The 25,459-nt window shown below is 47.0% G+C and overlaps 1 protein-coding gene across 1 annotated transcript in view; it reads right to left on the bottom strand.

Annotated features, from left to right (window-relative positions):
• abcc10 (ATP-binding cassette, sub-family C (CFTR/MRP), member 10) overlaps window positions 1–25,459 on the bottom strand; it is a 185,868-nt gene that overhangs the window by 140,296 nt on the left and 20,113 nt on the right. The window contains exon 4 of the mRNA XM_080193456.1: window positions 24,429–24,527. Coding sequence (XP_080049582.1) covers window positions 24,429–24,527 — 99 coding nt within the window. The remainder of the gene's footprint in view (window positions 1–24,428; window positions 24,528–25,459) is intronic.

Genomic DNA, 25,459 nt, shown 5'->3' with positions numbered 1-25,459 from the left:
AAAAGGTGATTTTGCAGGAATTACATTCCCTCTCCAAATTAAGTGCCCTACCAGTGTGAATTTAGAACAGTCAGTTAGAGGCATGCGGTTGAGTGTCAGGTCCAGGGTGAGAATCTGTTTGCAAACAGTCTCATCAACTGGGACACAGAGGGAGACAAGACTGGTGGTTCAGGTAATGAGAGGGAGCAAGGTGGGCATGGGCACAGTGACAGCTCTCAGGGTAGGAAGGCATGTGGAGATCAGTGATGATAAGGTCCAGGGTAATGGACGGATGTCCAAGGGTGACTGACAGGACAGCAATCTTAACATTGGGTAAGTCTATGGGAATCTTTAAAACATTCACGTACACGTACATCACCAGCTAGGCAGCACTTATGGCCCATCTCTAACTACCCTAATAAGGTGGTGGTGAACTGCCTTCCTGAACCATGAGAGCTCCTGTGATGTGAATATACCTGCAGTGTTGTTACAGAAGGAGTTCCAGCACTTTGATCCAGCAACACTGAAGGAATTTACATAGAAACATACATAGAAAATAAAAGCAGGACTAGATGATGGGGAGGCTCTAACCTTGTGGTGCTATTCCTAGATTATTCATCTAGGATCTCAGCTAATGTTCTGGGGGCATGGGTTCGAATCCTGCTCGAGGAGGTGGTGAAATTTGAATTCGATAAAAAATATCTGAAAAATTGATCTACTGATGACCATGAAACATAGAACATAGAACATTACAGCGCAGAACAGGCCCTTCGGCCCACGATGTTGCGCCGACCAGTTTTTAAAAAAAAACACTGACCCAGTAATCTAAACCAATCCCTTTTCGTCCATAAACCTATCCACGGATCTCTTAAACGCCCCCAAACTAGGCGCATTTACAACTGCAGCAGGCAGGGCATTCCAATCCCTCACCACCCTCTGGGTAAAGAACCTACCCCTGACATCCGTCCCATAACTACCCCCCCTTAATTTAAAGCCATGTCCCCTCGTGCTAGCTTTCTCCATCCGAGGAAAAAGGCTATCACTATCCACCCTATCTAAACCTCTAATCATCTTACACGTTTCAATAAGATCCCCTCTTAGCCTCCTTCTTTCCAGCGAAAACAACCCCAAATCCCTCAGTCTCTCCTCATAGGACCTCCCCTCCATACCAGGCAACATCCTGGTAAACCTCCTCTGCACCCTCTCCAAAGCCTCCACGTCCTTCCTGTAATGTGGGGACCAGAACTGCACACAATACTCCAAGTGCGGCCGCACCAGAGTTGTGTACAGTTGCAACATGACGCTGCGACTCCTAAATTCAATCCCCCTACCAATAAACGCCAAGACACCGTACGCCTTCTTAACAACCTTATCTACTTGATTCCCAACTTTCAGGGATCTATGTACACATACACCTAGATCCCTCTGCTCATCCACACTATTCAAAGTCCTCCCTATACTCAACACATCTGTTACTCCTACCGAAATGAATTACCTCACACTTCTCCGCATTAAACTCCATCCACCACCTCTCGGCCCAGCTCTGCAACCTGTCTAAGTCTCCCTGCAAACTATGACACCCTTCCTCACAATCTACCACACCTCCGACTTTGGTGTCATCAGCAAACTTACTAATCCACCCAACTATACCCTCATCCAGATCATTATTAAAAATTACAAACAGCAGTGACCCCAAAACAGATCCCTGAGGCACACCACTCATAACCGAACTCCATGACGAATATTTACCATCAACCACCACCCTCTGTCTCCTATCTGCTAGCCAATTCCTGATCCAATTCCCTAGATTACCCTCAATCCCATACATCTGCATTTTCTGCAGAAGCCTACCATGGTGAACCTTATCAAACGCCTTACTAAAATCCATATACACCACGTCAACTGCCTTACCCCCATCCACCTCTTTGGTCACTTTCTCAAAGAACTCAATAAGGTTAGTAAGGCATGACCTACCCGCTACAAAACCATGCTGACTGTCTCTAATCAATTCATTACTCTCCAAATAACTATAAATCCTATCCTGAATAATTCTTTCTAAAACCTTGCCCACAACAGAAGTGAGACTCACCGGTCTATAATTCCCGGGGAAGTCTCTGTTCCCCTTCTTAAACAATGGGACAACATTCGCTGTCCTCCAATCTTCCGGTACTATACCAGAGACCAACGATGACCTGAAGATCAGAGCCAGAGGCTCTGCAATCACCTCTCTTGCCTCCCAGAGAATCCTAGGGTAAATCCCGTCCGGACCAGGGGACTTATCTATTTTCAAGCCCTCAAGAATATCCAGCACATCCCCGGTATCAACTGCAATACTGTCTATTTTACACCCCTGCACCCCAGTGTCCTCCTCAGCTACATTCATGTCCCCCTGCGTGAACACCGAAGAGAAATATTGGTTCAATGCCTCTCCAATCTCTTCCGGTTCCACACACAACTTCCCTCTACTGTCTGTAACTGGCCCTAATCTTGCCCTAACCAACCTTCTGTTCTTGACATACCTATAGAACGCCTTAGGATTCTCCTTAATCCTATCAGCCAAAGTCATCTCATGTCCTCTTTTAGCCCTTCTTAACTCCCTCTTCAACTCCCTCCTAGCCAATCTAAAGCTTTCTAATGCACTACCTGAGCCCTCAAGCCTCATCCGATCATAAGCCTCCTTTTTCTTCTTAACCAACGAGTCAACTTTTTTAGTACACCACGGTTCCCTAGCCCTACCAAATCCTCCTTGCCTGACAGGGACATACCTATCACGGACTCGCAGTAGCTGCTCCTTGAAAAAACTCCACATTTCGGACGTTCCCAGTCCCTGTAATCTCCTAGTCCAACCTATGCTTCCTAATTCTCTCCTAATAGCCTCATAATTACCCTTCCCCCAGCTAAAACTACTGACCCGAGGTTCCAGTCTATCCCTTTCCATCACTAAGGTGAACGTAACCGAATTGTGGTCACTATCACCAAAATGCACACCAACTTCCAAGTCTAGCACCTGGTCTGGCTCATTTCCCAGCACCAAATCCAATATAGCCTCACCTCTAGTTGGCCTATCTACATACTGAGTCAAAAAACCTTCCTGCACACTTTGTACAAAAACTGACCCCTCTAACGAGCTAGAGCTATAGCAATTCCAATCAATATTAGTAAAGTTAAAGTCCCCCATAACAATTACCCTATTACTTTCACTCCTAACCAGGATCGTCTCCGCAATCCTTTCCTCAACCTCTCTAGAACTTTTAGGAGGTCTATAAAAGACTCCTAACAGGGTGACCTCCCCTCTCCTATTTCTAATCTCCGCCCATACTACCTCAACAGACAAGTCCTCATCAAACTTCCTCTCTGACACTGTGATACAGTCCCTGACCAATAATGCTACCCCTCCCCCCCTTTTACCTCCTTCTCTACTCCGACTAAAGCATTTGTACCCCGGGACCTGCAGCAACCATTCCTGACCCTGCTCTATCCATGTCTCTGAAATGGCCACAACATCAAAGTCCCAGGTACTGATCCACGCTGCAAGTTCATCCACTTTATTGCGAATACTCCTCGCATTAAAGTATACGCATTTCAAACCCTGCTCCACCCCACCCCTGCGATGCTGTGCATTGCAGTCCCCATCTATGCCCCCCTCACTTTCACCCCCTCTACTCAGGATCCCACCCCCGCTCTGAATCAGTTTAAACCACTCCACATAGCCTTCACAAATTTACCCCCCAGGATATTTGTTCCCCTCTGGTTCGGGTGTAAACCATCACTCTTATAAAGGTCCCACCTTCCCCAGAATGAGCCCCAATTGCTCAAGTACCTGAACCTCTCCCTCCTGCACCATCCCCTCAGCCACAAGTTCAAACTTTCCCTCCCTCTATTCCTCTCTAAACTATCCCGTGGCACAGGCAAGAGTCCAGAGATAACCACTCTGTCTGACTTGGCCTTTAGTTTCCACCCCAACTCCATGAATCTCTGCTTAATATCCCCTTCCCTTAACCTCCCTATGTCATGTGTCCCCACATGAATTATAACTTGGGGTTGATCTCCCTCTCCCCTAAGAGTCTTGAATATCCTCTCTGATACATCCCGGACCCCAGCCCCTGGTAGGCAACACACCAGCCCTGAGTCCCTACCATTACTACCGACTCTCCTATCCGTCCCCTTAACTGTGGAGTCCCCAATCACGAGGCCCAATCTCTTGCATCCCCTAGACACCTGAGCTTTTACAATAGGCTCACCCCCAGAGACCTGCTCCCTTTGGCTATCCCCAGTTGATTCCTCCTCAACTGTAGCCTCCAGGACCGAAAACCTATTTTGGAGGGGAACAGCCCCAGGGGATTGTCCCCCAACTTGCTTCTTTCCCCTCCTCTTGGCAGTGACCCAGGACTGATTTCTAGGAGTGACTATCTCCTTATAACTCCTATCAATGTCCACTTCTGCCTCCCGAATTATGCGGAGTTCCTCGAATTCCACCTCCAGCTCCTTTACACGCTCCTCCAGAAGCTTCAATCTAACACACTTCTTACAAGTAAAATCCCCTGAAACACTACTGGAGTCCCTCACCACATACATCCCACAGGAGATGCAGCACACTGCCTGAACTGCCATCCCTGAGACAATTACCAGCAGAAAAAAAACTTTCCCACACTTATAATTTAGATTAGAGGAGGTGGGAGGGTGGGATTCTCTACCAGTGTAGAGGATCGGGTATCCTCTCTGCGCTAATTTATAGGATTAGGGGCTCAAGAAAAAAAAAACTACAACTACCGGTAAGCGTCCTAGTGACGACTTCCGGTTTCTAACTAATTTAAAAAAAAACGCCGAAAAACTCGCGACTTAAACTAGAAATAAACAGTTAAACAAAATACACAGAAAAATGCACCTTTTTTACAGCCTCCTCACACGCCCAAACATCGCTGCCTCTGGATACTGCTCCTCAGGAACAAATTGCCAATTGTCAGAAAAACCCAACTGGTTCATTAATATCCCTTAGGGAAGGAAATCTGCTGTTCTTATCTAGTCTGGCCTACATGTGACTTCAGAGCCACAGTAATGTGGTTGTTCTTTGTTCTTTGAATCTCAATAGCCCTCTGGCAATTACAAATGAGTAATAAATGCTGGCCAGCTAGCAGCACACGAGTGAATTTTTAATAAGGCCATTTGGCCCTTCGAGCCTACACCACCATTTATTATGATCATGACTGATTATCAAATTTTTTTTATATAGAGAGAATCAGCGAAGTATAAAAGGCTGATTGAGTCGGCACCAACTCTCTGAAGGATCATCTTACCCAGCCCACACCCCGAGCCTGCCTATGCCATAACCTTATGTATTTACCACAGCCAATTCACCTAACCTGCACATCTTGGGACGCTAAGGGTCAATTTAACATGACCAATCCACCTAATCTATACATCTTTGGACTGGAGAAGGAAACGGGTTCACGGGAGGAAAGGTATGCAGACTACAGGAGAAGCGTAAACACCACACAGATGGGGCAATCGAACCAAAACAATTCTAAGTGTGGAACAAATGTGAAAACTGGAGAGAATTGTACCCATTTTTTGGGAAAGCTTGCAGAGACAATCATACTTAGAAAAAAATTCAGATGCGATTCTTGCCAGCAGGGTGACTGGGCTGATCCGATTCTTGATGGAAAGCCTTTGCTGCGCTCCAGGGGTGCCAGTGTGCAGGTGCCCCGATCTCGCAGTGTACGGCAGACAGTGTGTACACAGCTTTACAGCATGGAATAGGCACTTTACCAAATTTGTCCATGCTGCCCAGATTTTACTACTAAGCTGGTCCCCATGACCGCATTTGGCCCATGACTGACACGCCCCACACATCACCCTTCCCCCCATCCCCCTGAACTGCACCCTGGACATCACCACCCCTACCCCAGCGATCAATGCCCCAGCCGATCATCACCTCCACCCCCAGGTTGCTGTACAGGCCAATTCCCCACGCCCTCCCACCAATGCAGCATACTCATGAATACGTTCATTTGTGAATACATTCACAATACCCAGAATACATTCACTGGTGGCAGTCAGGTGATGGGGGTTTCAGTTTTGATTGAGACACTGAGGTGATGGGGGTTTCAGTTTCATTGGTGAGTCAGGTGATGGGGGTTTCAGTTTCATTGGTGACAGTCAGGTGATGGGAGTTTCAGTTTCATTGGTGACAGGCAGGTGATGGGGTTTCCATTTCATTGGTGACAGTCAGGTGATGGGGGTTTCAGTTTTGTTTGTGACAGTCAGGTGATGGGGGTTTCCGTTTCATTGGTGACAGTCAGGTGATGGGGGTTTCAGTTTCATTGGTGACAGTCAGGTGATGGGGGTTTCAGTTTCATTGGTGACAGTCAGGTGATGGGGGTTTCAGTTTCATTGGTGACAGTCAGGTGATGGGGGTTTCAGTTTCATTGGTGACAGTCAGGTGATGGGGGTTTCAGTTTCATTGGTGACAGTCAGGTGATGGGGGTTTCAGTTTCACTGGTGACAGTCAGGTGATGGGGGTTTCACTCGTACTCGTTAGATGAGGGGAGATCTCATTGAGACGTATAAGATGATGAATGGGATGGATAGGATAGAGGTGGAGAGACTCTTCCCGCTCAAAAAAGACAGTAGGACTAGGGGGCACAGCCTCAAGATAAAGGGGAGGCGGTTTAGAACGGAGTTGAGGAGGAACTTCTTCACTCAAAGGGTGGTGAATCTCTGGAATTCTCTGCCCGTTGAAGTGGTGGAGGCTGCCTCGCTAAATATTTTTAAGAAGCGGGTTGATGGGTTCTTGATAAGAGAGGGGATTAAGGGTTATGGGGAGAGGGCGGGAAAGTGGAACTGAGCCACAACAGATCAGCCATGATCTTATTGAATGGCGGGGCAGGCTCGAAGGGCTAGATGGCCTACTCCTGCTCCTATTTCTTATGTTCTTATGTTCACTGGTGACACTCAGGCGATGGGGGTTTCAGTTTCACTGGTGACAGTCAGGTGATGGGGGTTTCAGTTTCATTGGTGAGTCAGGTGATGGGAGTTTCAGTTTCATTGGTGACAGTCAGGTGATGGGGGTTTCAGTTTCATTGGTGACAGTCAGGTGATGGGGGTTTCAGTTTCATTGGTGACAGTCAGGTGATGGGGGTTTCAGTTTCATTGGTGACAGTCAGGTGATGGGGGTTTCAGTTTCATTGGTGACAGTCAGGTGATGGGGGTTTCAGTTTCATTGGTGACACTCAGGTGATGGGGGTTTCAGTTTTGATTGAGACACTCAGGTGATGGGGGTTTCAGTTTCATTGGTGACACTCAGGTGATGGGGGTTTCAGTTTCATTGGTGACAGCCAGGTGATGGGAGTTTCAGTTTCATTGGTGACAGTCAGGTGATGGGGGTTTCCGTTTCATTGGTGACAGTCAGGTGATGGGGGTTTCAGTTTCATTGGTGACAGTCAGGTGATGGGGGTTTCAGTTTCACTGGTGACAGTCAGGTGATGGGGGTTTCAGTTTCATTGGAGACAGTCAGGTGATGGGAGTTTCAGTTTCATTGGTGACACTCAGGTGATGGGGGTTTCAGTTTCATTGGTGACAGTCAGGTGATGGGGGTTTCAGTTTCATTGGTGAGTCAGGTGATGGGAGTTTCAGTTTCATTGGTGACAGTCAGGTGATGGGGGTTTCAGTTTCATTGGTGACACTCAGGTGATGGGGGTTTCAGTTTCATTGGTGACAGTCAGGTGATGGGGGTTTCAGTTTTGTTTGAGACACTCAGGTGATGGGGATTTCAGTTTCATTGGTGACAGTCAGGTGATGGGGGTTTCAGTTTCATTGGTGGCAGTCAGGTGATGGGGGTTTCAGTTTCATTGGTGACACTCAGGTGATGGGGGTTTCAGTTTTGTTTGAGACACTCAGGTGATGGGGATTTCAGTTTCATTGGTGACAGTCAGGTGATGGGGGTTTCAGTTTCATTGGTGACACTCAGGTGATGGGGGTTTCAGTTTCATTGGTGACAGTCAGGTGATGGGGGTTTCAGTTTCATTGGTGACAGTCAGGTGATGGGAGTTTCAGTTTCATTGGTGACAGTCAGGTGATGGGGGTTTCAGTTTCATTGGTGACACTCAGGTGATGGGGGTTTCAGTTTCATTGGTGACACTCAGGTGATGGGGGTTTCAGTTTTGATTGAGACACTCAGGTGATGGGGGTTTCAGTTTCATTGGTGACAGTCAGGTGATGGGGGTTTCAGTTTCATTGGTGACAGTCAGGTGATGGGAGTTTCAGTTTCATTGGTGACATTCAGGTGATGGGGGTTTCCGTTTCATTGGTGACAGTCAGGTGATGGGAGTTTCAGTTTCATTGGTGACACTCAGGTGATGGGGATTTCAGTTTCATTGGTGACAGTCAGGTGATGGGGGTTTCAGTTTCATTGGTGACAGTCAGGTGATGGGGGTTTCCGTTTCATTGGTGACAGTCAGGTGATGGGGGTTTCAGTTTCATTGGTGAGTCAGGTGATGGGAGTTTCAGTTTCATTGGTGACACTCAGGTGATGGGGATTTCAGTTTCATTGGTGACAGTCAGGTGATGGGGGTTTCAGTTTCATTGGTGTCACTCAGGTGATGGGGGTTTCCGTTTCATTGGTGACAGTCAGGTGATGGGGGTTTCAGTTTTGTTTGAGACACTCAGGTGATGGGGATTTCAGTTTCATTGGTGACAGTCAGGTGATGGGGGTTTCAGTTTCATTGGTGGCAGTCAGGTGATGGGGGTTTCAGTTTCATTGGTGACACTCAGGTGATGGGGGTTTCAGTTTCATTGGTGACAGTCAGGTGATGGGAGTTTCAGTTTCATTGGTGGCAGTCAGGTGATGGGGGTTTCAGTTTCATTGGTGACACTCAGGTGATGGGGGTTTCAGTTTTGATTGAGACACTCAGGTGATGGGGGTTTCAGTTTCATTGGTGACAGTCAGGTGATGGGGGTTTCAGTTTCATTGGTGACAGTCAGGTGATGGGGGTTTCAGTTTCATTGGAGACAGTCAGGTGATGGGGGTTTCAGTTTCATTGGAGACAGTCAGGTGATGGGGGTTTCAGTTTCATTGGTGACAGTCAGGTGATGGGGGTTTCAGTTTTTGTGACACTCAGGTGATGGGGGTTTCAGTTTCATTGGTGACACTCAGGTGATGGGGGTTTCAGTTTCATTGGTGACAGTCAGGTGATGGGGGTTTCAGTTTCATTGGTGACACTCAGGTGATGGGGGTTTCGGTTTCATTGGTGACACTCAGGTGATGGGGGTTTCAGTTTCATTGGTGACACTCAGGTGATGGGGGTTTCAGTTTCATTGGTGACACTCAGGTGATGGGGGTTTGTTTCATTGGTGACACTCAGGTGATGGGGGTTTCAGTTTCATTGGTGACACTCAGGTGATGGGGGTTTCAGTTTTGATTGAGACACTCAGGTGATGGGGGTTTCAGTTTTGATTGAGACACTCAGGTGATGGGGGTTTCAGTTTCATTGGTGACAGTCAGGTGATGGGGGTTTCACTTTCATTGGAGACAGTCAGGTGATGGGGGTTTCAGTTTCATTGGTGACACTAAGGTGATGGGGGTTTCAGTTTCATTGGTGACAGTCAGGTGATGGGGGTTTCAGTTTTGTTTGTGACAGGTGATGGGGTTTCAGTTTCATTGGTGACACTCAGGTGATGGGGGTTTCAGTTTCATTGGTGACACTCAGGTGATGGGGGTTTCTGTTTCATTGGTGACACTCAGGTGATGGGGGTTTCTGTTTCATTGGTGACATTCAGGTGATGGGGGTTTCTGTTTCATTGGTGACAGTCAGGTGATGGGGGTTTCAGTTTCATTGGTGACAGTCAGGTGATGGGGGTTTCAGTTTCATTGGTGACACTCAGGTGATGGGGGTTTCAGTTTCATTGGTGACAGTCAGGTGATGGGGGTTTCAGTTTTGTTTGTGAGACTCAGGTGATGGGGGTTTGTTTCATTGGAGACAGTCAGGTGGTGGGGGTTTCAGTTTCATTGGTGACAGTCAGGTGATGGGGGTTTCAGTTTCATTGGTGGCAGTCAGGTGATGGGGGTTTCAGTTTCATTGGTGACAGTCAGGTGATGGGGGTTTCAGTTTCATTGGTGACAGTCAGGTGATGGGGGTTTCAGTTTTGATTGAGACACTCAGGTGATGGGGGTTTCAGTTTCATTGGTGGCAGTCAGGTGGTGAGGGTTTCAGTTTCATTGGTGACACTCAGGTGATGAGGGTTTCAGTTTCATTGGTGACAGTCAGGTGATGGGGGTTTCAGTTTCATTGGTGACAGTCAGGTGATGGGGGTTTCAGTTTCATTGGTGACACTCAGGTGATGGGGGTTTCAGTTTCATTGGAGACAGTCAGGTGATGGGGGTTTCAGTTTCATTGGTGACAGTCAGATGATGGGGGTTTCAGTTTCATTGGTGACAGTCAGGTGATGGGGGTTTCAGTTTCATTCGTGACAGTCAGGTGATGGGGGTTTCAGTTTCATTGGTGACACTCAGGTGATGGGGGTTTCATTTTCATTGGTGACAGTCAGGTGATGGGGGTTTCAGTTTCATTCGTGACAGTCAGGTGATGGGGGTTTCAGTTTCATTGTGACACTCAGGTGATGGGGTTTCATTTTCATTGGTGACAGTCAGGTGATGGGGGTTTCAGTTTCATTGGTGACCGTCAGGTGATGGGGGTTTCAGTTTCATTGGTGACACTCAGGTGATGGGGGTTTCAGTTTCATTGGTGACAGTCAGGTGATGGGGGTTTCAGTTTCATTGGTGACAGTCAGGTGATGGGAGTTTCAGTTTCATTGGTGGCAGGCAGGTGATGGGGTTTCCATTTCATTGGTGACAGTCAGGTGATGGGGGTTTCAGTTTTGTTTGTGACAGTCAGGTGATGGGGGTTTCCGTTTCATTGGTGACAGTCAGGTGATGGGGGTTTCAGTTTCATTGGTGACAGTCAGGTGATGGGGGTTTCAGTTTCATTGGTGACAGTCAGGTGATGGGGGTTTCAGTTTTGATTGAGACACTCAGGTGATGGGGGTTTCAGTTTCATTGGTGGCAGTCAGGTGGTGAGGGTTTCAGTTTCATTGGTGACACTCAGGTGATGAGGGTTTCAGTTTCATTGGTGACAGTCAGGTGATGGGGGTTTCAGTTTCATTGGTGACAGTCAGGTGATGGGGGTTTCAGTTTTGTTGGTGACACTCAGGTGATGGGGGTTTCCGTTTCATTGGTGACACTCAGGTGATGGGGGTTTCAGTTTCATTGGTGACAGTCAGGTGATGGGGGTTTCAGTTTCATTGGTGACACTCAGGTGATGGGGGTTTCAGTTTCATTGGTGACAGTCAGGTGATGGGGGTTTCAGTTTCATTGGTGGCAGTCAGGTGATGGGGGTTTCAGTTTCATTGGTGACACTCAGGTGATGGGGGTTTCAGTTTTGTTTGAGACACTCAGGTGATGGGGATTTCAGTTTCATTGGTGACAGTCAGGTGATGGGGGTTTCAGTTTCATTGGTGACACTCAGGTGATGGGGGTTTCAGTTTCATTGGTGACAGTCAGGTGATGGGGGTTTCAGTTTCATTGGTGACAGTCAGGTGATGGGAGTTTCAGTTTCATTGGTGACACTCAGGTGATGGGGGTTTCGGTTTCATTGGTGACACTCAGGTGATGGGGGTTTCAGTTTCATTGGTGACACTCAGGTGATGGGGGTTTCAGTTTTGATTGAGACACTCAGGTGATGGGGGTTTCAGTTTCATTGGTGACAGTCAGGTGATGGGGGTTTCAGTTTCATTGGTGACAGTCAGGTGATGGGAGTTTCAGTTTCATTGGTGACAGTCAGGTGATGGGGGTTTCCGTTTCATTGGTGACAGTCAGGTGATGGGGGTTTCCGTTTCATTGGTGACAGTCAGGTGATGGGGATTTCAGTTTCATTGGTGACAGTCAGGTGATGGGGGTTTCAGTTTCATTGGTGACAGTCAGGTGATGGGTGTTTCCGTTTCATTGGTGACAGTCAGGTGATGGGGGTTTCAGTTTCATTGGTGAGTCAGGGGATGGGAGTTTCAGTTTCATTGGTGACACTCAGGTGATGGGGATTTCAGTTTCATTGGTGACAGTCAGGTGATGGGGGTTTCAGTTTCATTGGTGACAGTCAGGTGATGGGGGTTTCCGTTTCATTGGTGACAGTCAGGTGATGGGGGTTTCAGTTTCATTGGTGAGTCAGGTGATGGGAGTTTCAGTTTCATTGGTGACACTCAGGTGATGGGGATTTCAGTTTCATTGGTGACAATCAGGTGATGGGGGTTTCAGTTTCATTGGTGACACTCAGGTGATGGGGGTTTCCGTTTCATTGGTGACAGTCAGGTGATGGGGGTTTCAGTTTTGTTTGAGACACTCAGGTGATGGGGATTTCAGTTTCATTGGTGACAGTCAGGTGATGGGGGTTTCAGTTTCATTGGTGGCAGTCAGGTGATGGGGGTTTCAGTTTCATTGGTGACACTCAGGTGATGGGGGTTTCAGTTTCATTGGTGACAGTCAGGTGATGGGAGTTTCAGTTTCATTGGTGGCAGTCAGGTGATGGGGGTTTCAGTTTCATTGGTGACACTCAGGTGATGGGGGTTTCAGTTTCATTGGTGACAGTCAGGTGATGGGGGTTTCAGTTTCATTGGTGACAGTCAGGTGATGGGGGTTTCGTTTCATTGGAGACAGTCAGGTGATGGGGGTTTCAGTTTCATTGGTGACAGTCAGGTGATGGGGGTTTCAGTTTTTGTGACACTCAGGTGTTGGGGGTTTCAGTTTCATTGGTGACACTCAGGTGATGGGGGTTTCAGTTTCATTGGTGACAGTCAGGTGATGGGGGTTTCAGTTTCATTGGTGACACTCAGGTGATGGGGGTTTCGGTTTCATTGGTGACACACAGGTGATGGGGGTTTCAGTTTCATTGGTGACACTCAGGTGATGGGGGTTTCAGTTTCATTGGTGACAGTCAGGTGATGGGGGTTTGTTTCATTGGTGACACTCAGGTGATGGGGGTTTCAGTTTCATTGGTGACACTCAGGTGATGGGGGTTTCAGTTTTGATTGAGACACTCAGGTGATGGGGGTTTCAGTTTTGATTGAGACACTCAGGTGATGGGGGTTTCAGTTTCATTGGTGACAGTCAGGTGATGGGGGTTTCACTTTCATTGGAGACAGTCAGGTGATGGGGGTTTCAGTTTCATTGGTGACACTCAGGTGATGGGGGTTTCAGTTTCATTGGTGACAGTCAGGTGATGGGGGTTTCAGTTTTGTTTGTGACAGGTGATGGGGGTTTCAGTTTCATTGGTGACACTCAGGTGATGGGGGTTTCTGTTTCATTGGTGACACTAGGTGATGGGGGTTTCTGTTTCATTGGTGACAGTCAGGTGATGGGGGTTTCAGTTTCATTGGTGACAGTCAGGTGATGGGGTTTTCCGTTTCATTGGTGACACTCAGGTGATGGGGGTTTCAGTTTTGTTTGTGACACTCAGGTGATGGGGGTTTCAGTTTCATTGGAGACAGTCAGGTGATGGGGGTTTCAGTTTCATTGGTGACAGTCAGGTGATGGGGGTTTCAGTTTCATTGGTGACAGTCAGGTGATGGGAGTTTCAGTTTCATTGGTGGCAGGCAGGTGATGGGGTTTCCATTTCATTGGTGACAGTCAGGTGATGGGGGTTTCAGTTTTGTTTGTGACAGTCAGGTGATGGGGGTTTCCGTTTCATTGGTGACACTCAGGTGATGGGGGTTTCAGTTTCATTGGTGACAGTCAGGTGATGGGGGTTTCAGTTTCATTGGTGACAGTCAGGTGATTCGGAATTCAGTTTCATTGGTGACAGTCAGGTGATGGGGGTTTCAGTTTTGTTGGTGACACTCAGGTGATGGGGGTTTCCGTTTCATTGGTGACACTCAGGTGATGGGGGTTTCAGTTTCATTGGTGACACTCAGGTGATGGGGGTTTCAGTTTCATTGGTGACACTCAGGTGATGGGGGTTTCAGTTTCATTGGTGACACTCAGGTGATGGGGGTTTCAGTATCATTGGTGACACTCAGGTGATGGGGGTTTCAGTTTCATTGGTGACAGTCAGGTGATGGGGGTTTCAGTTTTGTTTGAGACACTCAGGTGATGGGGATTTCAGTTTCATTGGTGACAGTCAGGTGATGGGGGTTTCAGTTTCATTGGTGACACTCAGGTGATGGGGGTTTCAGTTTCATTGGTGACAGTCAGGTGATGGGGGTTTCAGTTTCATTGGTGACACTCAGGTGATGGGGGTTTCAGTTTCATTGGTGACACTCAGGTGATGGGGGTTTCAGTTTCATTGGTGACACTCAGGTGATGGGGGTTTCAGTTTCATTGGTGGCAGTCAGGTGATGGGGGTTTCAGTTTCATTGGTGACACTCAGGTGATGGGGGTTTCAGTTTTGTTTGAGACACTCAGGTGATGGGGATTTCAGTTTCATTGGTGACAGTCAGGTGATGGGGGTTTCAGTTTCATTGGTGACACTCAGGTGATGGGGGTTTCAGTTTCATTGGTGACAGTCAGGTGATGGGGGTTTCAGTTTCATTGGTGACAGTCAGGTGATGGGAGTTTCAGTTTCATTGGTGACAGTCAGGTGATGGGGGTTTCAGTTTCATTGGTGACACTCAGGTGATGGGGGTTTCAGTTTCATTGGTGACACTCAGGTGATGGGGGTTTCAGTTTTGATTGAGACACTCAGGTGATGGGGGTTTCAGTTTCATTGGTGACAGTCAGGTGATGGGGGTTTCAGTTTCATTGGTGACAGTCAGGTGATGGGAGTTTCAGTTTCATTGGTGACAGTCAGGTGATGGGGGTTTCCGTTTCATTGGTGACAGTCAGGTGATGGGAGTTTCAGTTTCATTGGTGACACTCAGGTGATGGGGATTTCAGTTTCATTGGTGACAGTCAGGTGATGGGGGTTTCAGTTTCATTGGTGACAGTCAGGTGATGGGGGTTTCCGTTTCATTGGTGACAGTCAGGTGATGGGGGTTTCAGTTTCATTGGTGAGTCAGGTGATGGGAGTTTCAGTTTCATTGGTGACACTCAGGTGATGGGGATTTCAGTTTCATTGGTGACAGTCAGGTGATGGGGGTTTCAGTTTCATTGGTGTCACTCAGGTGATGGGGGTTTCCGTTTCATTGGTGACAGTCAGGTGATGGGGGTTTCAGTTTTGTTTGAGACACTCAGGTGATGGGGATTTCAGTTTCATTGGTGACAGTCAGGTGATGGGGGTTTCAGTTTCATTGGTGGCAGTCAGGTGATGGGGGTTTCAGTTTCATTGGTGACACTCAGGTGATGGGGGTTTCAGTTTCATTGGTGACAGTCAGGTGATGGGAGTTTCAGTTTCATTGGTGGCAGTCAGGTGATGGGGGTTTCAGTTTCATTGGTGACACTCAGGTGATGGGGGTTTCAGTTTTGATTGAGACACTCAGGTGATGGGGGTTTCAGTTTCATTGGTGACAGTCAGGTGATGGGGGTTTCAGTTTCATTGGTGACAGTCAGGTGATGGGGGTTTCAGTTTCATTGGAGACAGTCAGGTGATGGGGGTTTCAGTTTCATTGGAGACAGTCAGGTGATGGGGGTTTCAGTTTCATTGGTGACAGTCAGGTGATGGGGGTTTCAGTTTTTGTGACACTCAGGTGATGGGGGTTTCAGTTTCATTGGTGACACTCAGGTGATGGGGGTTTCAGTTTCATTGGTGACAGTCAGGTGATGGGGGTTTCAGTTTCATTGGTGACACTCAGGTGATGGGGGTTTCGGTTTCATTGGTGACACTCAGGTGATGGGGGTTTCAGTTTCATTGGTGACACTCAGGTGATGGGGGTTTCAGTTTCATTGGTGACACTCAGGTGATGGGGGTTTGTTTCATTGGTGACACTCAGGTGATGGGGGTTTCAGTTTCATTGGTGACACTCAGGTGATGGGGGTTTCAGTTTTGATTGAGACACTCAGGTGATGGGGGTTTCAGTTTTGATTGAGACACTCAGGTGATGGGGGTTTCAGTTTCATTGGTGACAGTCAGGTGATGGGGGTTTCACTTTCATTGGAGACAGTCAGGTGATGGGGGTTTCAGTTTCATTGGTGACACTAAGGTGATGGGGGTTTCAGTTTCATTGGTGACAGTCAGGTGATGGGGGTTTCAGTTTTGTTTGTGACAGGTGATGGGGTTTCAGTTTCATTGGTGACACTCAGGTGATGGGGGTTTCAGTTTCATTGGTGACACTCAGGTGATGGGGGTTTCTGTTTCATTGGTGACACTCAGGTGATGGGGGTTTCTGTTTCATTGGTGACATTCAGGTGATGGGGGTTTCTGTTTCATTGGTGACAGTCAGGTGATGGGGGTTTCAGTTTCATTGGTGACAGTCAGGTGATGGGGGTTTCAGTTTCATTGGTGACACTCAGGTGATGGGGGTTTCAGTTTCATTGGTGACAGTCAGGTGATGGGGGTTTCAGTTTTGTTTGTGAGACTCAGGTGATGGGGGTTTGTTTCATTGGAGACAGTCAGGTGGTGGGGGTTTCAGTTTCATTGGTGACAGTCAGGTGATGGGGGTTTCAGTTTCATTGGTGGCAGTCAGGTGATGGGGGTTTCAGTTTCATTGGTGACAGTCAGGTGATGGGGGTTTCAGTTTCATTGGTGACAGTCAGGTGATGGGGGTTTCAGTTTTGATTGAGACACTCAGGTGATGGGGGTTTCAGTTTCATTGGTGGCAGTCAGGTGGTGAGGGTTTCAGTTTCATTGGTGACACTCAGGTGATGAGGGTTTCAGTTTCATTGGTGACAGTCAGGTGATGGGGGTTTCAGTTTCATTGGTGACAGTCAGGTGATGGGGGTTTCAGTTTCATTGGTGACACTCAGGTGATGGGGGTTTCAGTTTCATTGGAGACAGTCAGGTGATGGGGGTTTCAGTTTCATTGGTGACAGTCAGATGATGGGGGTTTCAGTTTCATTGGTGACAGTCAGGTGATGGGGGTTTCAGTTTCATTCGTGACAGTCAGGTGATGGGGGTTTCAGTTTCATTGGTGACACTCAGGTGATGGGGGTTTCATTTTCATTGGTGACAGTCAGGTGATGGGGGTTTCAGTTTCATTCGTGACAGTCAGGTGATGGGGGTTTCAGTTTCATTGTGACACTCAGGTGATGGGGTTTCATTTTCATTGGTGACAGTCAGGTGATGGGGGTTTCAGTTTCATTGGTGACCGTCAGGTGATGGGGGTTTCAGTTTCATTGGTGACACTCAGGTGATGGGGGTTTCAGTTTCATTGGTGACAGTCAGGTGATGGGGGTTTCAGTTTCATTGGTGACAGTCAGGTGATGGGAGTTTCAGTTTCATTGGTGGCAGGCAGGTGATGGGGTTTCCATTTCATTGGTGACAGTCAGGTGATGGGGGTTTCAGTTTTGTTTGTGACAGTCAGGTGATGGGGGTTTCCGTTTCATTGGTGACAGTCAGGTGATGGGGGTTTCAGTTTCATTGGTGACAGTCAGGTGATGGGGGTTTCAGTTTCATTGGTGACAGTCAGGTGATGGGGGTTTCAGTTTTGATTGAGACACTCAGGTGATGGGGGTTTCAGTTTCATTGGTGGCAGTCAGGTGGTGAGGGTTTCAGTTTCATTGGTGACACTCAGGTGATGAGGGTTTCAGTTTCATTGGTGACAGTCAGGTGATGGGGGTTTCAGTTTCATTGGTGACAGTCAGGTGATGGGGGTTTCAGTTTTGTTGGTGACACTCAGGTGATGGGGGTTTCCGTTTCATTGGTGACACTCAGGTGATGGGGGTTTCAGTTTCATTGGTGACAGTCAGGTGATGGGGGTTTCAGTTTCATTGGTGACACTCAGGTGATGGGGGTTTCAGTTTCATTGGTGACAGTCAGGTGATGGGGGTTTCAGTTTCATTGGTGGCAGTCAGGTGATGGGGGTTTCAGTTTCATTGGTGACACTCAGGTGATGGGGGTTTCAGTTTTGTTTGAGACACTCAGGTGATGGGGATTTCAGTTTCATTGGTGACAGTCAGGTGATGGGGGTTTCAGTTTCATTGGTGACACTCAGGTGATGGGGGTTTCAGTTTCATTGGTGACAGTCAGGTGATGGGGGTTTCAGTTTCATTGGTGACAGTCAGGTGATGGGAGTTTCAGTTTCATTGGTGACACTCAGGTGATGGGGGTTTCGGTTTCATTGGTGACACTCAGGTGATGGGGGTTTCAGTTTCATTGGTGACACTCAGGTGATGGGGGTTTCAGTTTTGATTGAGACACTCAGGTGATGGGGGTTTCAGTTTCATTGGTGACAGTCAGGTGATGGGGGTTTCAGTTTCATTGGTGACAGTCAGGTGATGGGAGTTTCAGTTTCATTGGTGACAGTCAGGTGATGGGGGTTTCCGTTTCATTGGTGACAGTCAGGTGATGGGGGTTTCCGTTTCATTGGTGACAGTCAGGTGATGGGGATTTCAGTTTCATTGGTGACAGTCAGGTGATGGGGGTTTCAGTTTCATTGGTGACAGTCAGGTGATGGGTGTTTCCGTTTCATTGGTGACAGTCAGGTGATGGGGGTTTCAGTTTCATTGGTGAGTCAGGGGATGGGAGTTTCAGTTTCATTGGTGACACTCAGGTGATGGGGATTTCAGTTTCATTGGTGACAGTCAGGTGATGGGGGTTTCAGTTTCATTGGTGACAGTCAGGTGATGGGGGTTTCCGTTTCATTGGTGACAGTCAGGTGATGGGGGTTTCAGTTTCATTGGTGAGTCAGGTGATGGGAGTTTCAGTTTCATTGGTGACACTCAGGTGATGGGGATTTCAGTTTCATTGGTGACAATCAGGTGATGGGGGTTTCAGTTTCATTGGTGACACTCAGGTGATGGGGGTTTCCGTTTCATTGGTGACAGTCAGGTGATGGGGGTTTCAGTTTTGTTTGAGACACTCAGGTGATGGGGATTTCAGTTTCATTGGTGACAGTCAGGTGATGGGGGTTTCAGTTTCATTGGTGGCAGTCAGGTGATGGGGGTTTCAGTTTCATTGGTGACACTCAGGTGATGGGGGTTTCAGTTTCATTGGTGACAGTCAGGTGATGGGAGTTTCAGTTTCATTGGTGGCAGTCAGGTGATGGGGGTTTCAGTTTCATTGGTGACACTCAGGTGATGGGGGTTTCAGTTTCATTGGTGACAGTCAGGTGATGGGGGTTTCAGTTTCATTGGTGACAGTCAGGTGATGGGGGTTTCGTTTCATTGGAGACAGTCAGGTGATGGGGGTTTCAGTTTCATTGGTGACAGTCAGGTGATGGGGGTTTCAGTTTTTGTGACACTCAGGTGTTGGGGGTTTCAGTTTCATTGGTGACACTCAGGTGATGGGGGTTTCAGTTTCATTGGTGACAGTCAGGTGATGGGGGTTTCAGTTTCATTGGTGACACTCAGGTGATGGGGGTTTCGGTTTCATTGGTGACACACAGGTGATGGGGGTTTCAGTTTCATTGGTGACACTCAGGTGATGGGGGTTTCAGTTTCATTGGTGACAGTCAGGTGATGGGGGTTTGTTTCATTGGTGACACTCAGGTGATGGGGGTTTCAGTTTCATTGGTGACACTCAGGTGATGGGGGTTTCAGTTTTGATTGAGACACTCAGGTGATGGGGGTTTCAGTTTTGATTGAGACACTCAGGTGATGGGGGTTTCAGTTTCATTGGTGACAGTCAGGTGATGGGGGTTTCACTTTCATTGGAGACAGTCAGGTGATGGGGGTTTCAGTTTCATTGGTGACACTCAGGTGATGGGGGTTTCAGTTTCATTGGTGACAGTCAGGTGATGGGGGTTTCAGTTTTGTTTGTGACAGGTGATGGGGGTTTCAGTTTCATTGGTGACACTCAGGTGATGGGGGTTTCTGTTTCATTGGTGACACTAGGTGATGGGGGTTTCTGTTTCATTGGTGACAGTCAGGTGATGGGGGTTTCAGTTTCATTGGTGACAGTCAGGTGATGGGGTTTTCCGTTTCATTGGTGACACTCAGGTGATGGGGGTTTCAGTTTTGTTTGTGACACTCAGGTGATGGGGGTTTCAGTTTCATTGGAGACAGTCAGGTGATGGGGGTTTCAGTTTCATTGGTGACAGTCAGGTGATGGGGGTTTCAGTTTCATTGGTGACAGTCAGGTGATGGGAGTTTCAGTTTCATTGGTGGCAGGCAGGTGATGGGGTTTCCATTTCATTGGTGACAGTCAGGTGATGGGGGTTTCAGTTTTGTTTGTGACAGTCAGGTGATGGGGGTTTCCGTTTCATTGGTGACACTCAGGTGATGGGGGTTTCAGTTTCATTGGTGACAGTCAGGTGATGGGGGTTTCAGTTTCATTGGTGACAGTCAGGTGATTCGGAATTCAGTTTCATTGGTGACAGTCAGGTGATGGGGGTTTCAGTTTTGTTGGTGACACTCAGGTGATGGGGGTTTCCGTTTCATTGGTGACACTCAGGTGATGGGGGTTTCAGTTTCATTGGTGACACTCAGGTGATGGGGGTTTCAGTTTCATTGGTGACACTCAGGTGATGGGGGTTTCAGTTTCATTGGTGACACTCAGGTGATGGGGGTTTCAGTATCATTGGTGACACTCAGGTGATGGGGGTTTCAGTTTCATTGGTGACAGTCAGGTGATGGGGGTTTTAGTTTCATTGGTGACAGTCAGGTGATGGGAGTTTCAGTTTCATTGGTGGCAGGCAGGTGATGGGGTTTCCATTTCATTGGTGACAGTCAGGTGATGGGGGTTTCAGTTTTGTTTGTGACAGTCAGGTGATGGGGGTTTCCGTTTCATTGGTGACACTCAGGTGATGGGGGTTTCAGTTTCATTGGTGACAGTCAGGTGATGGGGGTTTCAGTTTCATTGGTGACAGTCAGGTGATTCGGAATTCAGTTTCATTGGTGACAGTCAGGTGATGGGGGTTTCAGTTTTGTTGGTGACACTCAGGTGATGGGGGTTTCCGTTTCATTGGTGACACTCAGGTGATGGGGGTTTCAGTTTCATTGGTGACACTCAGGTGATGGGGGTTTCAGTTTCATTGGTGACACTCAGGTGATGGGGGTTTCAGTTTCATTGGTGACACTCAGGTGATGGGGGTTTCAGTTTCATTGGTCACACTCAGGTGATTGCGGATTTTGTCCTTGGGTTTTTAGTTTCTTTTTGGTCTGTGTTTTGGGAAGCAGTTTAACAGCAACCTAAGCAGCAGTTTTCTCTCTGCATTTGGTTCTCCTTAAAAAAGCTGTGTTTTGGGAAACAGATTTGACAGCAACCTCTTCTGAGTTTTTTCACAAGGGATTTTCAGTATTCAACCCAGGGAGCTGAATTCCTGTAACAAGCAGACATTAACCTATGTGTATTGTGTTTATTTGTAGGATTTTGTGTATTGGATGTTGGCTTTGGTTGGAACACATTAGAGACATTTCGTTCAGAGTTATACATTATTGTGCTTATTTTGTTTCTTGTTTGTAACTGTTAAAACTTCTTGTTAATTGTCTTAGTATACATGTCAACAATATTCTTAATTAAACTTTGTTTTTGATAATAAATCCCCGTGGGTCAGTTGAATCACACCTGAAGTGAAACCTCTCCTGCTCATCCGAGCTAAATTCAATGTAAAACGTCACAGGTCAGGCAAGCCTCATAGACCACCCTGAAGTATCCAACATGACTTGTAACAACTGCCAGTGACCCAGGGCTGGAACTGAACCGAGGTCCCTGGCACTGTGAGGCAGCAGAGCTAACCACTGTGCCACCGTGCTGCCAATGAGCAGCCAGGACTCACCAATGATTTTTAAATTTGCTACTGAATATAAACGACATGCAGCTGAGTAAAACAGGACCAGAGGCAAAAACACCAGGCACAAACCTGATTTTACACCTTTTGCCCAATCTTACTGGCTCACCACACCAATCAACCGGCATGAAGAGCCAGTAAGATCACCCCTGATCACTTGCATTTCCTTCTGGTAGAGTGGTGACCAAATGCAGCACACTGGCACAGCGGTTAGCTGTGCTGCCTCACAGTGCTAGGGACCTGGTTTCAATTCCTGACTTGGGTCACTGTCTGTGTGGAGTTTGCACATTCTCCCCGTGTCTGTATGGGTTTCCTCCGGGTGTTCCGGTTTCTTCCCACAGTCAGAAAGACATGCTGGTTAGGTAAATTTTCCCTCCATGTACCCGAACAGTGCCAGAGTGTGGCAACTGGAGGATTTTCACAGTAAGTGCAAGAAGCTACTTAAGAGGGAAGTCAGGAGGACTAAAAGAAGACATGAGGTTGCTTTGGCAGACAGAGTGAAGGAAAATCCAAAGAGCTTCTATAGGTATGTAAGGAGCAAAAGGATAGTGAGGGATAAAATTGGTCCTCTTGAAGACCAGAGTGGTAGACTGTGTACGGAACCAAAAGAAATGGGGGAGATACTATGTGGGATTTTTGTATCCGTATTTACTGAGGAAATGGACATGGAGTCTACGGAAATAGGGCAAGCAGTTAGGGAGGTCATGGAACCTTTACAGATCACAGGGGAGGAGGTGCTGGCTGTCTTGAGGCAAATCAGAGTGGATAAATCCCCAGGACCGGACATGGTAAGCCCTTGTCTTCAATGGTTCCATAAAAAGCTCAGGTCCACTTTGACACTTGGGTACAAGTCTGCTTAATTGGGTGTTATTCAAAAGGGAATTAGATAAAATCTTGGAGAAAAACTGAGATCTGGGGTAAGATCCAAGAAGTGGACATACCCCAATGACTCTTTCAAGGAGAGTGTTTGGACTCCATGGGTTGATGGTCTCCTTCTGCATTGTAATATTCTATATCCAGATTAAAATATTTGAAGTAATTAAGGGATATGATAGGATAGGGCAAAAGTATTTCCTCTTGTGGGAAATGAATAACAAGACAGCATAAGCTCAAAATTCGTGCGAGTTTGTTCACAGTTTTATCAGAAAGTATTTCTTCCGGGAAAGAGTAGAGGAAAGCTGGAATATTCTCCCTCATTAACAGCTTAGTTCAAGTTCATTTAAGAAGTCAAAACTGAGACAGGTTTGGAGAAAAAAATGTTAGGGATCTGGAATAATGCCAAATGGAGTGGAGGTACAGGATCTGATGGAAAAGTAAACAAGGCTTCAAGGGCTGAATGGACGACTTGTGAGTGTATTCATCTGTTATCGCATAAGGTTAAATCTCCCAGGATCCAGGACGAAGGTATCTAAATGGATACAAAATTGGCTCAATGACAGAAGCCAGCTGGTTGTAAAGGGTTGTTTTTCAAATTGGAGGCCTATGACCAGCGGTGTGCCTCAGGGATTGGTGCTGGGTCTAATGTTATTTGTCATTTATATGAATGATTTGAATGAGAATATAGGGGGCATGGTTAGAAAGTTTGCAGAAGACATCAAGACTGGGGGCAGAGTGGACAGTGAAGAATGTTATCTCAGATTTCAACAAGATCTTGATCAGTTGAGCCAGTGGGCTGACGAATGGCAGACAGAGTTGAATTTAGATAAATGTGAGGTGATGCATTCAGGGCGGGGCTTACTCAGTTAATGGTCAGACATTGAGGAGCGTTATAAAACAAAGACATCTATGAGGACAAGTTTGTAGCTCCTTGAAAGTGGAGTCACAGGTGGACAGAGTGGTGAAAAGAGCATTTGACATGCTTGGTTTCATTGGTCAGAACACTGAGTACAGAGGTTGGGGCGTTGTACAAGACATTGGTAAGGCCACACTTGAAATACTGTGTACAATTCTGGTCACCTGTTACAGAAAGGACATTATTAAATTGGGAAGAATGCAGAAAGGATTTACTAGGATGCTACCCGGACGAGAGGCTGGATAGACTGGGACGTTTTTGCCTTGAGTGTAGGAGGCTTATGGATGATCTTATAGAGATCTATAAAATAATGAGGGGCACAGATCAGTTAGATAGTCAATATCTTTTCCCAAACGTAGGGCAGTCTAAAACTAGTGGGCATAGGTTTAAGGTGAGAGGGGAGGGATACAAAAAGGTCCAAACATTTTTTCACACAGAGGTTGGTGAGTGTCTGGAACAAGCTGCCAGAGGTCGTAGTAGTGTCGGGTACCATTTTATTGTTTAAAAAGCATTTAGACAGTTACATGGGTAAGGTGGATATAGAGAGATGTAGGCCAAATGTGGGCAATTGGGACTAGCTTAGTAGTTTAAAAAAAAGGGGTGGCATGGACAAGTTGGGCCAAAGGGCCTGTTTCCATGCTGGAAACCTCGATCACTCTCTGACTTATGTGAAGTCCTCCAATCTCTGCCTCCCCAACCAATATCCTTCTCCCAAACTCTCTCAGGTATGCAAGCAAAGTGTCCCATCCCCTCAATAAGTGAGATATTCCAGTCCATTAGCAACCTCTGTACAGTCCCTGATCTTCCCTCCCTATGGCTAGAAATCCTTGAAACCTTACAGAAGAATCAAAATTACCATGTAAACAGCTCTGGCTAAGGCAACACGGGCTTTCTGTCCACCACTGAGGGTCACTCCACTCTCTCCAACTTCTGTCTGGTCACCATTTGGCAGAACCTGGATCCAGGTAATAATCAGAATTGAAATTTCTGTTATCAGTTTCAGATCACAATGATTCACGTCTATAATAAAGTCAACATTTGCTGATTCAACAGCATCTGTCACACCTGCAACCTCCATTATCGAGAAGAACAGGGCCGGAGAAGCATAGGAACTTCCTTCCAAGTCCCACATTATCCAGACACAAAAGCAATAAACCGCAGATGTTGGAAATTGAAATAAAATTGGAAAATGCTGGGAATACTGAGTAGGTCTTGAAGACAGAAACAAAGAAGTGTTTCATCCTGACCTGGTAATATATTGCTGTTTCTTCATTGTCTAATTAAAAATCCTAAAGCTCGCTCTCTAGTGGCACTGTGGATTTAAAAGGCAGCTCACAATCACCTTCTCAAGAACAATTAGGGATGGGCAATGAATTCTGGTATTGCCAGTGACACCCAGATCCCAAGACTGAATAAAAATGCAATTAAATTTGATGCGGGCACAATGACATTCTAGGATCATAGATTCGAAGGGCACGAAATCCAATCCTTTTCTGAGAAATCCCTTTCCACCTCAATCCCAGCCCCTTCTCTTCAGCTGCCTTTTGACCTCTTACTAATGTGCAGACAAATAGTAGGGGAGACAGACAGCACAGTGTCAGTGAAGCTTCCTGTACACTGTGTTTGACTAGACTGATGTGAGCTGGGGATGTCTTGTCCAGATGGAGGCCAGGTAGTCTCTTATAATAAATTGTTTCAAAATGCTTGTCAGAAATTCAGAAGGGCTGGATTAGCTGGTGATCAATTTATTGTGAACATCTAGAAAGCTGATTTGTATAGTTACCAAAGTGTAATATCATGAAGTATTAGGGTTCTTGATGACCCAGCTACAAGCATCCAAACACATGGCAGGAGAGATGGTGTAATGGGGAGGGATTCAGATTGTTG

This window comes from Carcharhinus amblyrhynchos, chromosome 7 (genome assembly GCF_965287045.1).
Source record: "Carcharhinus amblyrhynchos chromosome 7, sCarAmb.v2.hapA, whole genome shotgun sequence".
In the NCBI taxonomy this organism is placed as follows: Eukaryota; Metazoa; Chordata; class Chondrichthyes; order Carcharhiniformes; family Carcharhinidae; genus Carcharhinus; species Carcharhinus amblyrhynchos.
Note: the sequence above shows the minus strand (reverse complement) of the source record. Positions and strands in the feature narration are given on the sequence as shown.